This window comes from Asparagus officinalis, chromosome 1 (assembly GCF_001876935.1).
Source record: "Asparagus officinalis chromosome 1, Aspof.V1, whole genome shotgun sequence".
Classification (NCBI taxonomy): domain Eukaryota; kingdom Viridiplantae; phylum Streptophyta; class Magnoliopsida; order Asparagales; family Asparagaceae; genus Asparagus; species Asparagus officinalis.
Window position 1 is genome coordinate 124,395,323 of NC_033794.1, and position 13,809 is coordinate 124,409,131.

The 13,809-nt window shown below is 37.4% G+C and overlaps 2 protein-coding genes across 2 annotated transcripts; both read left to right on the forward strand.

The window, feature by feature from the left end:
- On the forward strand, positions 270-542 carry LOC109841070 (protein SRC1-like). The gene has a single exon (XM_020409936.1). The coding sequence runs from the start codon at positions 270-272 to the stop codon at positions 540-542; it is 273 nt and encodes a 90-aa protein (XP_020265525.1).
- Positions 6,420-13,349, forward strand: LOC109828522. The gene is made up of 5 exons (XM_020395681.1): positions 6,420-6,821; positions 6,912-6,964; positions 7,588-9,156; positions 11,261-11,387; positions 12,537-13,349. Exons 1-5 carry the CDS (start codon positions 6,674-6,676, stop codon positions 13,190-13,192), a joined length of 2,553 nt encoding a protein of 850 aa, XP_020251270.1. The 5' UTR covers positions 6,420-6,673; the 3' UTR covers positions 13,193-13,349.

Below are 13,809 nucleotides of genomic sequence, written 5' to 3' on the forward strand. Positions count from 1 at the left end.
TACATGAGGAAATCCACTCATACAACAAGGATACTCATTATTCTCAATGCTCTTGATTGCAAATCTCATTGTTTTAAAGATAATGGAAAATTGACTCTAGCCCCTAAAACGAGTCCAAGTGTTTCACCCACCTCCAAGACTTTTTCAACGCTCCAAAACCCCCCAAAAGTAAACTCGTAATTCATTGAGCCCCCAAAACACAAAAGCTAAAAATTTTTAACATGTAAAGATCATAATACCATTTCTCTCTTTCTCTTTTTTTATTTGTGATGAACTGCCCCCAACTTCACAAGATCGAGGAGAAATTGGGAATGGGAGCAGGAGCCGACCACAAGAAGGAGGAAGAAAAGTACCACAAAGTCGAGGAGAAGAAGCCCGAGGAGATCAAGAAGCACGGTGAAGGTGGTAGCGTGATGGACAAGATCCACGGCGACGACGACGAGAAGAAGCACGACAGAGAGAAGAAGGAGAAGAAGAAGAAGCACAGCGAGGACGGGAAGGGTCACAACGACGGGAGCAGCAGCAGCAGCGATAGCGATTAGGCAATCCATCGATCGATCTGTGGCCGAAAGTTCTTTGTTTTTTAAAGTCTTTTTGTTGATTTTTTGTGATTTTTTTATTCGCTGTTGATGCAGGGTGTGGAGATCTATGGATGCTGGGGTGCTTAAGTATTTAGTGTTAATTTTTTTGTGTCGCTTTTATCTTGTAATGATGGATAATCAATGAATAAAAAGTTAGTTACTACTTTTATATGTTTTGCTATGAGTTTTGAAGTTAGAATAAAAGGTGAAGTCGCCCCCCTCACTATATCGCTAGAACTGGATGGAGTTTCTTCACGGGTTGTTTTTTTTTTTTAATTTTCTTATTTTTAGATCGGGTCATACTAATTCCTATGTTTCTTATTAGAAGATTATGAAATCATCTAAGATGGTTTTCTCATCCAAAATGATTCAATTGATGATATATTGCTGTTTGGGATAAGTTGGGGGTGGTTGTTAGGCTCAGTTACGAGTTGATTGTGAATGTTACAAGTTAATTATTAAGGTTACAGGTTGGTTATGAAGGTTACGGATTGGTTGTGAATGATACGCGTCGGTAGTGAAGGTGTTACGGGTTGGTTATGAAGGATACACGTTGGCTGTGAAGATTTATGCGTTGGTTGTGAAGGATATGCGTCGGTTGTGAAGGTGTTACGGATTGGTTGTGAAGGATACGTGTTGGTTGTGAATGATACGCGTTGGTTTTGAAGGTGTTACGGGTTGCTTGGTTACGGGTTGTTTGTTAATATTATGCGTTGGCTGTAAAGGTTATGGGTAATGTTACGGGTTGGTTGTGAAGGTTACAAGTTGATTGCTAAGGTTACGGTTTGGTTGTGAATGTTACGGGTTGGTTGTGAATGATACGCATCGGTAGTAAAAGTGTTACATGTTGGTTGTGAAGGATACGTGTTGGTTGTGAAGATTACGCGTTGGTTGTGAAGGATACACGTTGGTTGTGAAGGTCTTACGGGTTGATTGTGAAGGTGTTACGGGTTGGTTGTGAAGGATACGCGTTGGTTGTGAAGGTGTTACAGGTTGCTTGTTAAGGTTACGGGTTTGTTTGTTAAGATTATGCGTTGGTTGTGAAGATTATGCGTTGGTTGTTAATATTACGCGTTGGTTGTTAAGATTACGGGTTGGTTGTGAAGGTTACGGGTTGGTTGTTAAGGTTACGAGTTGGTTGTGAAAGTTACGGATTGTTTGTAAGGTCTTACGGGTTGTTTGTGAAGTTAACAGGTTAGTTGTGATGGTTACGGGTTGATTGTTAAGGTTACTCGTTGGTTGTGAATGTTACGGGTTGGTTGTGAAGGTTATGATTGACTGTTAAGGATTGGTTGTGAAGGTTACGGTTGATTGTTAATATTACGCGTTGGTTGTGAAGGTTACACGTTAGTTGTGAAGGTTATGTGTTAGTTGTTAAGGTTACGGATTGGTTATAGAGATTATTGGTTGATTGTTAAGCTTGCGAGTTGGTTGTGAAGGTTACGGGTTGATTGTGAACCTTGGTAAGGAGTTGATTGTGAATGTTAACATCACAACCAACGAGTAACCTTCACAACTAATGTTTATCCTTAACAACCAACTCATAACCTTCACAACCAACATGTAAACCTTCACATTATTTCTAAAAGAAAATATGTTTTAGTTTCTTTATGATTGCTTTTAGCATAATATTGTGTTAGTTTCTTTATGATTGCTTTTAGCATAATATTGTACAAGAAATAAAATACGTTTTGCAATTTTCCTAGAATAAAATATGTTTTAGTTTCTTTTTTGATGTGTTTTATTCTTATAGCATGGGCCTGCTGAAAATTGTTCTCTAATCTTTACTCTTTCTGTAGTTCTATTTTCTCTCCTCTTTCTATGAACTTTATTTTGGCACAAAAATGTTTTTACTATAACTTATAAACAACGGTTCAATTACTGAAGAAAATAATAAAATTACTGTAGTAACATTAAAGAAAAGGATATTGAACAAACTTCACAACCAACCCGTAAGGCCTTCACAAACAACCCGTAACCTTCACAACCAAACCCATAACCTTCACAACCAACCCATAACCTTAACAATCAACCCGTAACTTTCACAACCAACCTGTAACCTTAACAACCAACGTGTAACCTTAACAACCAACTTGAAATCTTCACAACCAACGCGTAATCTTAACAAGCAACCTATAATCTTAATAACCAACTCGTAATACCTTCATAACCAACGCGTATTCTTCACAACCAAATCATAACCTTTAAAACCAACACGTAACATTCACAACCAACGCGTAGCCTTCACAACAAATGCATAACCTTAACATTAAACCTGTAACTTTTACAATCAACACGTAACCTTAACAACCAACAAAAGATCACAACTTTCCAAATTTTTACCAAACAAAACAGCAAACAACAATTTCCTTTCTCATAATTAACCAGAGATCCTAACAAATAGACTCACTTTATCATTAAAAATCTCAAAAAATTAAAACCTAGTCTCCCTCAGCCTCGCCTCACCCGGGACGCGATCGAAGCAGCAACCGAAGCTCCGGCTGATCTAATGGTGGTCACAACGGTGCTAGTGTTGGACAAGACCGTCTTCAAGTACGACGAAATGATCCTCAGCGAGCTCGGCATCAGTCCTTCGCCGCCTCCGTCACCGCTTTTCCCTTTGACCCTCCTGATCCCTCTAACTATCCTGCTCTAGCGGCGGTCCCCACCCTCTATTGTCGATTGCCGGCCATCTCCGAGTTAGATACACCATCCGACACAAATCCAAAACTCGATAACCCGATAAGCCTCATCTACCGCCCTTTGACTTCGTCCTCATTGCCATTTTCTTCACTGCTCGATGTTAAGGATCCGGTGAGCATTTGGACAACTTGTTTGAAGGATTGGGTGTCGGCTTGGATGAAGGTCGTTGGGTATAGATTAGGGTTCGGGTTAGGGTTAGGGTTTGATTTGGGAGTTAGAGGAGGGAGGGATGTTGATGGCTAAGCTCCATTGTTAGGGTTCATGTTGTTTGTCGAGCTGCCATTGTTAGAGCTCGTGCTGCTTTTCAAGCTACTGTTAGGCGAGGTTCAAGGAGACGAAGGCTTCTGATCCCTGCAAAATTCCCTAGCTGAAATCTCCATTGATTTGATGAGAGAGAAACTGAGAGAGGGAGAGAGAGAGAGAGAGAAAGGGTATTATGGTCTTCACATGTTTAAAACTCTTGGGTTTTATGTTTTGGTGGCTCAGAGAATTATAAGTTTACTTTTGGGGGTTTTGGGAGCGTTGAAAAAGTCTTGGAAGTGGGTGGAAACTTGGACTCGTTTTGGGGGCTAGACGCAATTTTCCCTAAAGATAATCTGCTTTTGTATTGCGCTAAATATTACTTTTAGGTTGATATTGTGGCTAGTTAGTTATCCTTTGTGCAAGCTTTCTTATTCCACATTAAAACAACGCTTTGGGAGTTTTAAAACACCGTTATATCTTGTCATATATAGGAGTGAGCAAATGGGAGGTTCTGTCGCTTGTAGACAAATTTTAGCACACTGAACCAAACTATAATGAGAATAAAACTGAACAAATTAAACCAAGTTATTTCGGTTTGGTTCAATCGGTGTTTTCGGTTGTACGATTCCCACAACCGATTGGTGATGACGGCAGCTCTCACTTGGGCGCAAATACAATATATAACATATCCGGAAGAGGGTTTAAGGAAATTAAACATATAGATAGGAAAAAAACCCAATAGATCCTTGAAATTTTAATTTATTTCCGTACATTTCTTGTGATTATGATTTGTTGAAGGAGAGAGGCCACATCCTTTTGCTTTTTGCTCTGAGTAGACGGAAGATCTATGACCTTTAAGATCCTTAATTTCTCGCTATATTATTTGATAGTAATGATTGCAAGAAGTAGTGACGTGGGTCATTAGGTGATCTCCACAAAAAAGTAAGCGAGTCTTTTCAAAAAAAAAAAAAAAGGCAAGAGAGAAGTGACTATATATTCAATATCATAACTGGGTGCACCTTAAAAATCGATAATAACCGGTGCACTTTATAAATGTCCAAGAACTGGGTTCACCGTAGCTGTGTTTGGTTGGTTCGGTGTAATCAGGTCTAAATTTTTTGTGACCCGATCTCGACCGAGCTGTCTTCGAAACCAACCCAAATACTGAAAAGCGCGCGGTAGGCTCGGTCGATTTGATCGGTTTAAACCAAAGTTCGCTTAGCCCTAATCATATTCACCCATTTTATGGTTACGTACTAACATGAGCACTCACGGGGAGAGTTTTTGGGTAGAATCTGTCTTTTTTTCCGTAGGGTCCCCACCGTGATACAATAGAAGATAGAAATGATTATGGAAGGTAATAGCTAGAACATAAACATAAGTATGATAATCAATGTTAAGTTCTATCACTGGCTATATGGAAAAAATGTTAAAGTTCTCGTCTTCCAGTCATTCATATTTCGGCTAAATATCTATAGTGATATTTTAATTCCACCCTATTTATCAAGAAAATATTTTAATTAGGTAAACCTGCTTTAAGTCATTTTAATTGATGCAACTTACCAACAATGCTATTTTTCTCGTCGGCGACCAGTTTTCCGGTGAGAGCTCGTCACCGCAGCCGTTTGCTTTGCATAATGTGGGTGGCTCAGCCATTTGGGGGACCATTCAATCTCAATAAATATTAATCAGCGAGAACAAATAATTCCACGTAATATGTTTTGAGCCATGATAATAATGTTGTTACGCTTTCATGCAACATCAATAAACCCCTTCTTTTATAACACTTTTGCAAACACGCTCCACCCATGACCAGCCACCCAAATGCGTCCCGTTTGCTGGTCTCACGTGCCATTTCAGAAAGTACAAAACATAGACAGAAGCCGCCAAAACTATTTTTTTTTTTTTTTTGAAAAAAGGAAGCAGCCAAAAACTAAAAGAACCCTATAACACAGACAAACCTAAAATCCTAACACCCCGCTCCTCCTCTCATTAAATAAAACCAGGCTAAAGATCCCATCACATAAGGGAACCCCACCTTAACATTGAACGAATATCACATAAACCCCCACAACTTTCAAAATATCAGAAACCCATTTTAAGTTTAGCGGTTATCGGAAAACCCCCTTTAACCAATGTTTTTATCTGAGAACTGCCCTATGACTGTGAACTACAATTTTTTACCGGAAAAACATCCCTTTGTGAAATTTTATTCACCTTTGTGAAAAATTGCCATTAATGCCTTTAGGAGTTTTCTTGATAAAATATTATAGTGTGTTTTATAATCTCTTAACCTAAGCTATGATCAATCCCAGCTCATTTTTTAGATCACTTTAGTTTGGCAAAACTGAGAAAACAATGACCCATTTTTCTTTAGGCCCAAAAGAGGCTCCTAAACTAAGTTTTTTTGTCGGACCACCACCAATTCCGTTCAATTTTGAACCGATTTAGAATTAAATTGGATTAATACTTTTGAATTATCGCCAAACACACCCTAAAGTTGGGAGTTTTCTAATAACCCCAGACCTTCTTAATATTTTAAAAGTCTTGGAACTTTTTCATAACCATTCATTAATGTTATGGGGGTTTTCTCAGAGAAAATATGTAATAGATTCATGACATTAGATGCGCATCAAAAAAATATTAACCAATTGACCCATGTACAAATCTCAAGATCTAATAATCCGATTAACACTCATTTAGCACATATTTGGATAAACTATTTTCACTAGATACTTGTTCTGATATTTAGCCAATAAACAAATGCATAAAATCTTATAACATTAAATAATTAATAAAAAAAATTAATAACACACTTCCATTTGTCTCTCTCCCCAGCTTTTCTGACTGACCCCAGTCTTCTGCCTCGATACAAAACAAAACAGAAAATCAAGGACTCACACACACACACAGAGAGAGAGAGAGAGAGAGAGGTGAAAATTTCACAAGCAGAGGTCGCTTTACTCTGAAGCGAGAGATCCCCGTCGACACCGCACTCTCCTTTCTATGCTCATTTGCTTTGTTTTTTTCTATCCTTTCAAATTTTGCTTCAAAACATGGCAACCCATTTCTTATAACAGCTCTCCCCAAAATGCCCTTTTCATGAAAATGCAGCTTCTGTGAGCAACTGATTGATTGAAACTGAGATGGGTTCGAGGATGGCGATTACTGAGAAGAAACCCACGAAGGGGAAAGGATTGGGGAGTGTTTTCTTCCATTTTTTTGATTGGAACAAAATGCTCTCTAACAAAAAGAAGAAGCTTTTCTCGAGTAACAAGCTTCTGCTACCTTCAGGTGCTAATTTGAGACTGACCCTTTTGTTGTTCTTTGATTTTGAGTGAGAAAAATGAGGAAAGTTTTGATCTTTGTTTTCGTTTTTGATAGGCTCGAAGAAATTTGGTGGGGATGAGAAGATGCCCAGGCTTAAGCAGTTTCTGGTAATTTCTTCAGGCTCTGCTGTTTTTTTATAAAAATTTCTGTAGACAAATGGGTCTCTTATTTTAGATTGGACTGAAATGGTTTCTATTTTTTTCTCTTTATGAGTATTAATTGCCTCTACTTGTTTCCAGGGGTTCTATTTTTTATTTTTAACTGATATTGATATATGGTTTTTAATTGTTAGGTTGCTGATCAAAATCATGAGTTATATAACTCATAAATGAACCTTTTTGTTGTAGTTCAGAGGACTTCCTTATTGTTTTCCCCTCCAGATTTAGCCCATTTTTTAATCTAATTGCTTTAATGCAGAACTAATAAGTGTGATAAACTTGTTCACTTGTTTTTTCATCTTATTTGCTGATTTAGCAATCTCAGAGTCATGGAGACTAGCAGACACCCTGTATTTGTGCATTCCTGTTATTTTTCCTGACAAATACAATATATGCATTTTTCTTGATATATTGTTTTCATTTTCCTATAGGTTTTCAAAATGTGGATTGATGAGAACTTGATTCTATTGAAAGTCCAATTTTCCATTCTTTTGCCTGCATTAAGTTAAAAATCAAACCTGTTATTGTAACAATTGCTTTAATGATTTTTATGCGGCTTCTTTTAATTATAGGTTACTGACGACAACCTCGAAAGCTTCCCGATCTCTCAGAAGCAGAATTTTCAGAGTAATCAAATGCAAGATCCTGGCCCAATAGCCAAACTAATGGGTCTCGAATCCATGCCAATTGTCCACCATAAGAAACCTAGCAAGCCTTCACTGGCATCAGATTTTGGTAGTGGCCGATACGAAACTTCTGAAGTGAAAGATACAAGACCTCAGAAGCTTCAAAGAACAGGAGGATTCATGGAGAGGCAGCAGAAACCTTTTAGTTCCTCTTCGGAAACTGTAAATTCCAACAGAAGAGCAAGGAGACAGTATCATCACAAACTCGCTTCACCTGTGAAAAGCCCGAGGCTTCTTTCAAAGAGAGGCTCAAATCGACTAATGGAGGCTGCGACTAGGATTTTGGAACCAGGATTGCAGTCCCGAAGAAATCATGCCAAGTGTACTCTCACCTATAGTACGGGTTGTTCTTCACAGTCTGATGAAAAAGTATCTAAAGATGGGGTCTTTATGAAAAAGTACAAAATATCGTCGAATGATCCTTTTGTGAGTTCTTCTAGGAGCTTTACTAGTTTGAGCGAAACTAAGGACTCAGAGAACAAGATGAAACCTCTTGAGAAGAGAACATTATTGTCCCCTTTCAGCCAAGATCGGTTAGAATCAAAGAGATCGTTGGTCCTCCCACTTGGCAAAGATAAGCCAAAATCTATTGATGTTCAACCTAAATGCATGCAGGATGAGCATGATAGGAATATTTTTAGGCAAAATGCTTTGCCTCCAGTTAGAGGTAAGTTGGCTTGTGGGCCAAGCGTGCATAATGCAAAATCAAATAGACGAGATTTTGTTCCCTCTGATAGTGGTTTGAGTAGCTGCAAGCATTCAACTACACTTGTCAGTAAATTAGGCAGAGAAAGATTGGGAATAGATCAAAATCGATTGGAGAGGAAGAACAAAGCTCATAAAAGAAGGCCGAATGATGATTCGCTGTCTGAAAGTGGTAAGGTAGTGAATTTTACCATTAACAAGCAACAAAGTGCAAGGGGCAGCTTGGTAAAAGGAAAAGGGATAATTGGTAACAATTCTACAAATCTCAATTCTGTCAAGAGTGAATTTAAAAGACGTGTGGACGGTAATGGTGCCAGTAGCTTTGAAGGAAATGCTATCGTTTCTTTCACATTCAATTCACCAATGAAACATGCTCGTAGGTCAAGTTCAAATAACATAGAAGATAAAAGGAGATGCAAAGGTAAACCTAGTTATAATGCTTCTCTTCCTAAAAAGTTGGTATCAACAGAAACAACGGTTCATAGCATGGCATCTCAAAAAGAGGAGACCTTGTGTGGAGACTCACTAAGTACACTTTTAGAGCGAAAAATTGAAGAGTTAAATTCTCTGGATTGCGATGAATTTCTACCTGGAAATGCTTCTGAAGAGAGATGCACTGCTTCCATTCTTGGGGAGCTGATTTCAGCACTTACGTTCAAACAAGAAGATGCTTTGTCTTGTGGCTTCACAGATACCTCTGATCGCATTGTCTCAGATGGTGATATGGTTAAAACAAATGAAAAATCTCAGGTCAATTATTCTAGAAGCTGATAATCATAGGTTTCATTTTATTTTCTTCTACTTTTGCTAGTAGACTAGTAGTTCATACGCTTTTCCTGGTTCTTGTAGTGTACAGTTTACTATAGTTTCAATTGAATACATCATGCATGTAGACCAGTCTTTCTCCTTACTGCTGATGGTACGTGGATTGGTGATAAAATATTGGGTTTATGCTGAATTTCACATGACATATGTGTTTCGAGAGCAAAACCCCACTAACGGAGATGAGCTTAATATGTCTTGGAAACACATGGACTTTGAGTCATGAGTCCAAACATATAAGCCTTCTAAGACTAAAATCTCAATCTCTCTCGTATGTATGTCATACCAACCCACTTAAACTTGGATGGATGCCAGGCCTTCTGGTTATATGAGCATGATTAAGTACACCAGAATCAAATTATTGACCAAGTTTTTCATATTTGGATTAAGTTGCTATTATCGCCGGTATACTTAATTGTTTCTTAAATATATTATTTCCTGCCAATCTGTTGTTGCTTGCTGTTAGATCATTCAGAGCATACAATTTAAACAAATTATGTGAATATACACACTCACTTCCATCATCTCTTGTTGCTTCGAAAGTTAGATGATACGAAATCCAACTCCCACAAACAATTCAATACATGTAATTTATGTTTTTAGAGCAACAGCTCCATGCCTTCTAGTAATATTTGAAGTTGTCAGGAGTTACTTGCTAAACAGGTTGTTATTTCCATTTTTAAATACGCATAAAAACTTGAACTCAGACTATCATGTTAGTGATTATCACCTTAGTTTCATGAGTGAGCTGAGTCCATGAATGGGGATTCCGTGGAGTTGAAGAAATACGATGTGTAATTTGAGCTTTCAATTATGTTATCATCATAGTCATCAAGTGTCTTCTAATAAAAAGGGGGTGACATGATGACAAGAGCTTGAAAAAAGAACTGGCAAAGTTTATAACTACTGCCGTCAATCGAATGTAACCATCTGAGTACTGCCAAATCCCTGGCCAAGGAAAATTATGAATAAGAGGGGACACAAACTCTTGAATTCCTTGGCAGGTTAAGCAAGTTGACTAGTATTTTCATTCCTTGAATGTGGAATTTCAAATGAAATAATTATCTAGATTGGGGTGGGGAGATAGTCTTGGTGAAGAGGTAAGATTAGAAGATTACCTATGTGGAATTGCACTTATATCTAGGCATAGTGAACCGAAAATTGTGTTATTATCCTCATATACTTGCTTTAATGCATAGCCATGAAAGCAAGCATGCATGCCAATGTGAAGTATATTGATCTTCATTGTATTGTATTCACCCTTCTGTTTAGGTATCTAAAAGCCCAATATATGTCAATGTGGAAGGAATATTTATATTTACTTGGTTAACATGTGTGTTAATCTTCAAATGAAGGTCGAAGATCTTACATGAGTTGTGCTATTAGTCTTTGTTGTTGCAGCTACACCTTAAGTTGATAGGTTCACCACATTACCTGATCAACTCCTCCAATGAATACTTTTCTTGTTGCCATATCCTCAACCACGGGTCTCTCTTGATCCTTTTTCCATCCTGGAATATATCGTCTCATGGAGTTCTCAAATGCAACATATAGTCTGTTCAATTTCTTAATTCTTAGATTTCAACGTGTTAATATGTAGAAGTTAGCTTGACACCTTGATATTTTCCAATAATTCCATGATTTTACAGTTTGTCTTGCTCCTTGACCAAACAAACTTTTTTACCTCTTTGACATTTATGAGGATTGAGGAAGATTGACAAAGCGGAAGAGACTGAAGGAGACGTCAATATTTCTTCTGCATATACTGTTAGTAGTGATCATCCTTGGACTAAAATGTTAAAATATTGTTTTGAATGATCTCTTCATGTTTTATTAGATAATTTTAGGCATATACAAGGATTATGCATATTTATGCATCTTTGTCATTATTCCTTCACTTAGCTTATTTTTTGTTTGGTCATTAGCATGTTCTTATTTACTGATACTCTACTACTTTCTGGACACTACGAAAATACTTGGGACTAAGGCATTCGTTTTTTTCTCTCTGATCTCATGTTTCTTTACTCTTTAGGCTGAAGAAGACGTAAATATTTCTTCTGCATATACTGTTAGTAGTGATCATCCAAGCCCTGTGTCGATCCTCGATGTCTCTTTCTCAAATGACAGTTGCTTCTCTGGGAGTCCCAATGGCAGCTCAGGTATGCAATACTACTATCTCTCTGCAACTATTTCTCTACTTACATTATGCTCGAACACATGCTTCATGAGTTTTTTTCTTGCTTAATATACTCTTTCTAAACAAGCAGAGACCTCAGCATGGTTATTAGTTCTTCTAGGTTCAATATAGACTTCTATTTCTTTTATCTTGTTTTTTGGGAAATAATACCCACTTCATAGAACTAGTCTGAATGCCAAGCTTCCTGCATCCTTTTAACCAATTCCAAAAGTTTTTGGTTGTTGATTCTACTTTATTTTGATACATCTAACCACAGAGTTAGCAGAGATGCTTTCAAGTAACTTGAAGAGGAAATTATTGTTAGCAATGGTTTAGACCAAGTCAGCAAACGGTCCATGGTTCCCGTGGGTCATGGAGTTACACTCACAAATGAAGATGGAGATTGTTTGGATATTCATGTGTGAGTATAGTCCCACATCAGAAAAAGTTAAAGAAAGAGTTATGAGTTTAAATAGGAGTTGGGGTCAATAACTAACAGTTTAACCTTTTGGGTTAATTTGGTTCTTAGCCTCTATTTAGGCTCATTAACTCCCAGTTAGGCACAAATTTTCCCCAACAAGAAAAACATAATGTTTATCAATTATTAATAGAAATTGGCACATTCAAGGAAAAATGTTTGATCTTAGATAAGTGAAAATTTAGATTCTAATCTAATTCACTATTGAGTTTAAATTATCAAACCTGTCCTACATTTTTTTAGCTGGTTGGATCTCAATTTGATCTTGTAGGTATTGACCCTAACTCAACCCGTTTCCATGCCTAGACGCCTCTTTAATCGATTGAGTGGATTCCCTCTGCTTAGCTGGTACATTTGTAAAATATAAACTCATATAATTTCCCCCTTTTCTTGTTTAGTTAAATACGAGATAACAATGTGGCTTTTTACGAGTACGACTGAAATTTTTCTTCCTCTTCTATCATCAGTAACGAAAGTGAGGGAGACTAGAGCATAGGAAGGACTAGGGTATTTTGTAATCTTTTTGGGTTTTCATGACTACGCTGTTTTTTGTGGTATCTCCAATTCTTCCATGCATTTTAAGCTTTAGATTTGCTGTCTACCATTTCTGTTTAAAATAATTTTATTTCACTTGTGTTCTTACTAAAATTTCAGGGCACAAACCGGATTTCGGTTCCAGTGGGACTTGCAACAATATTCCGTCACTAGAGGATACTGAACTTCTAGAGGATACTGAAATTCTAGATTCTGCCTCCTCTTTTGATGTTGAGAAGTTTGATTTTCTTGAGAAAAACTCAGTCATCAAAGATTCCTTCGATCTCCATGATATATGGTTCTCAGAGAGTAAGCCCAGCTCCTCTACAGAGGCCAAATCCAACGCTAAACTTCTTATTGAGAACATTTCTTTGCCCAGTTCAAATGCAAAGGATTCCTTCATTTATGATACTTTAGAAGCCATTGCAAAGGATCTCAAGGTGACAGATTGTAAAGATGGGAAGCAACTTAGAGATCTCCTCATTGACTGCATAATAGAATGCTTGGATTCTCAATTTATCTGCTTCTATCGTCCAGGATCAAACCTTTCTCTGTTAATGAGAGGAGAAAGGCTGTCAAGAGTGATACGCGACGAGACTGAAAGATGGAATAGTTCGAGGGGAAAGATGATGGATGACATAGTTGAGAATGATATAAGCCATTCAAATGGGATGTGGACCAACTTTGAGACCGAGTCATTTGAGACTGGTGTACAAATTGGGGATGATATAGTTAACGAACTAGTAGGTGAATTTGTAATAGATCTTTTAATTTGAAGGTATGATGGTTTATTGGGTTACTGTTTTCTAGGAAGATTTTGACTTTTGTATCATAATCGTACATCTGACGAAAAGATAGCAGGGTTTCAGTCTGTAGCTGTTCATAGGATCATTATGTAGCTATTTTCATATTTGCATTGAGAAGTGGTTTTATGATGAGGGAGATGCTCATGGTTATAATGCCATGTGTAGACAGGGAGGAAAGAGTTTTGCTTTGAGCTTGTGACATGCGGTCTGTACTAGCATGGAAACAAGCACTCAAGCAGGTTGTTGGTGTTCTCTATGATACAATTTATTCTGTGGATTTGATGCCTTTATTTTTCGATTGAGCACTGCTTTACTTGGTGTCCAAAACTGTTTTATATAGTTTGAGATACGCCTGGGACGTTTTTTTCCTTGTTATTGAACATTTGCTTTACTGGCCCATTGCATCCAACTTTACTCTTTTCTACATGATTTTAAGAAGTTTTAGTTATAAAAAATTAGATGATGCTTATTTGAATATTTTCTACATATTTTTTATCTTCCTCTTTTGAAATATTTTGTAGATATTGATGTTGGCTATTCTACTCGTTTTGTTTGGATTACAGTGTATCTCTTGTGAATAAAATTAC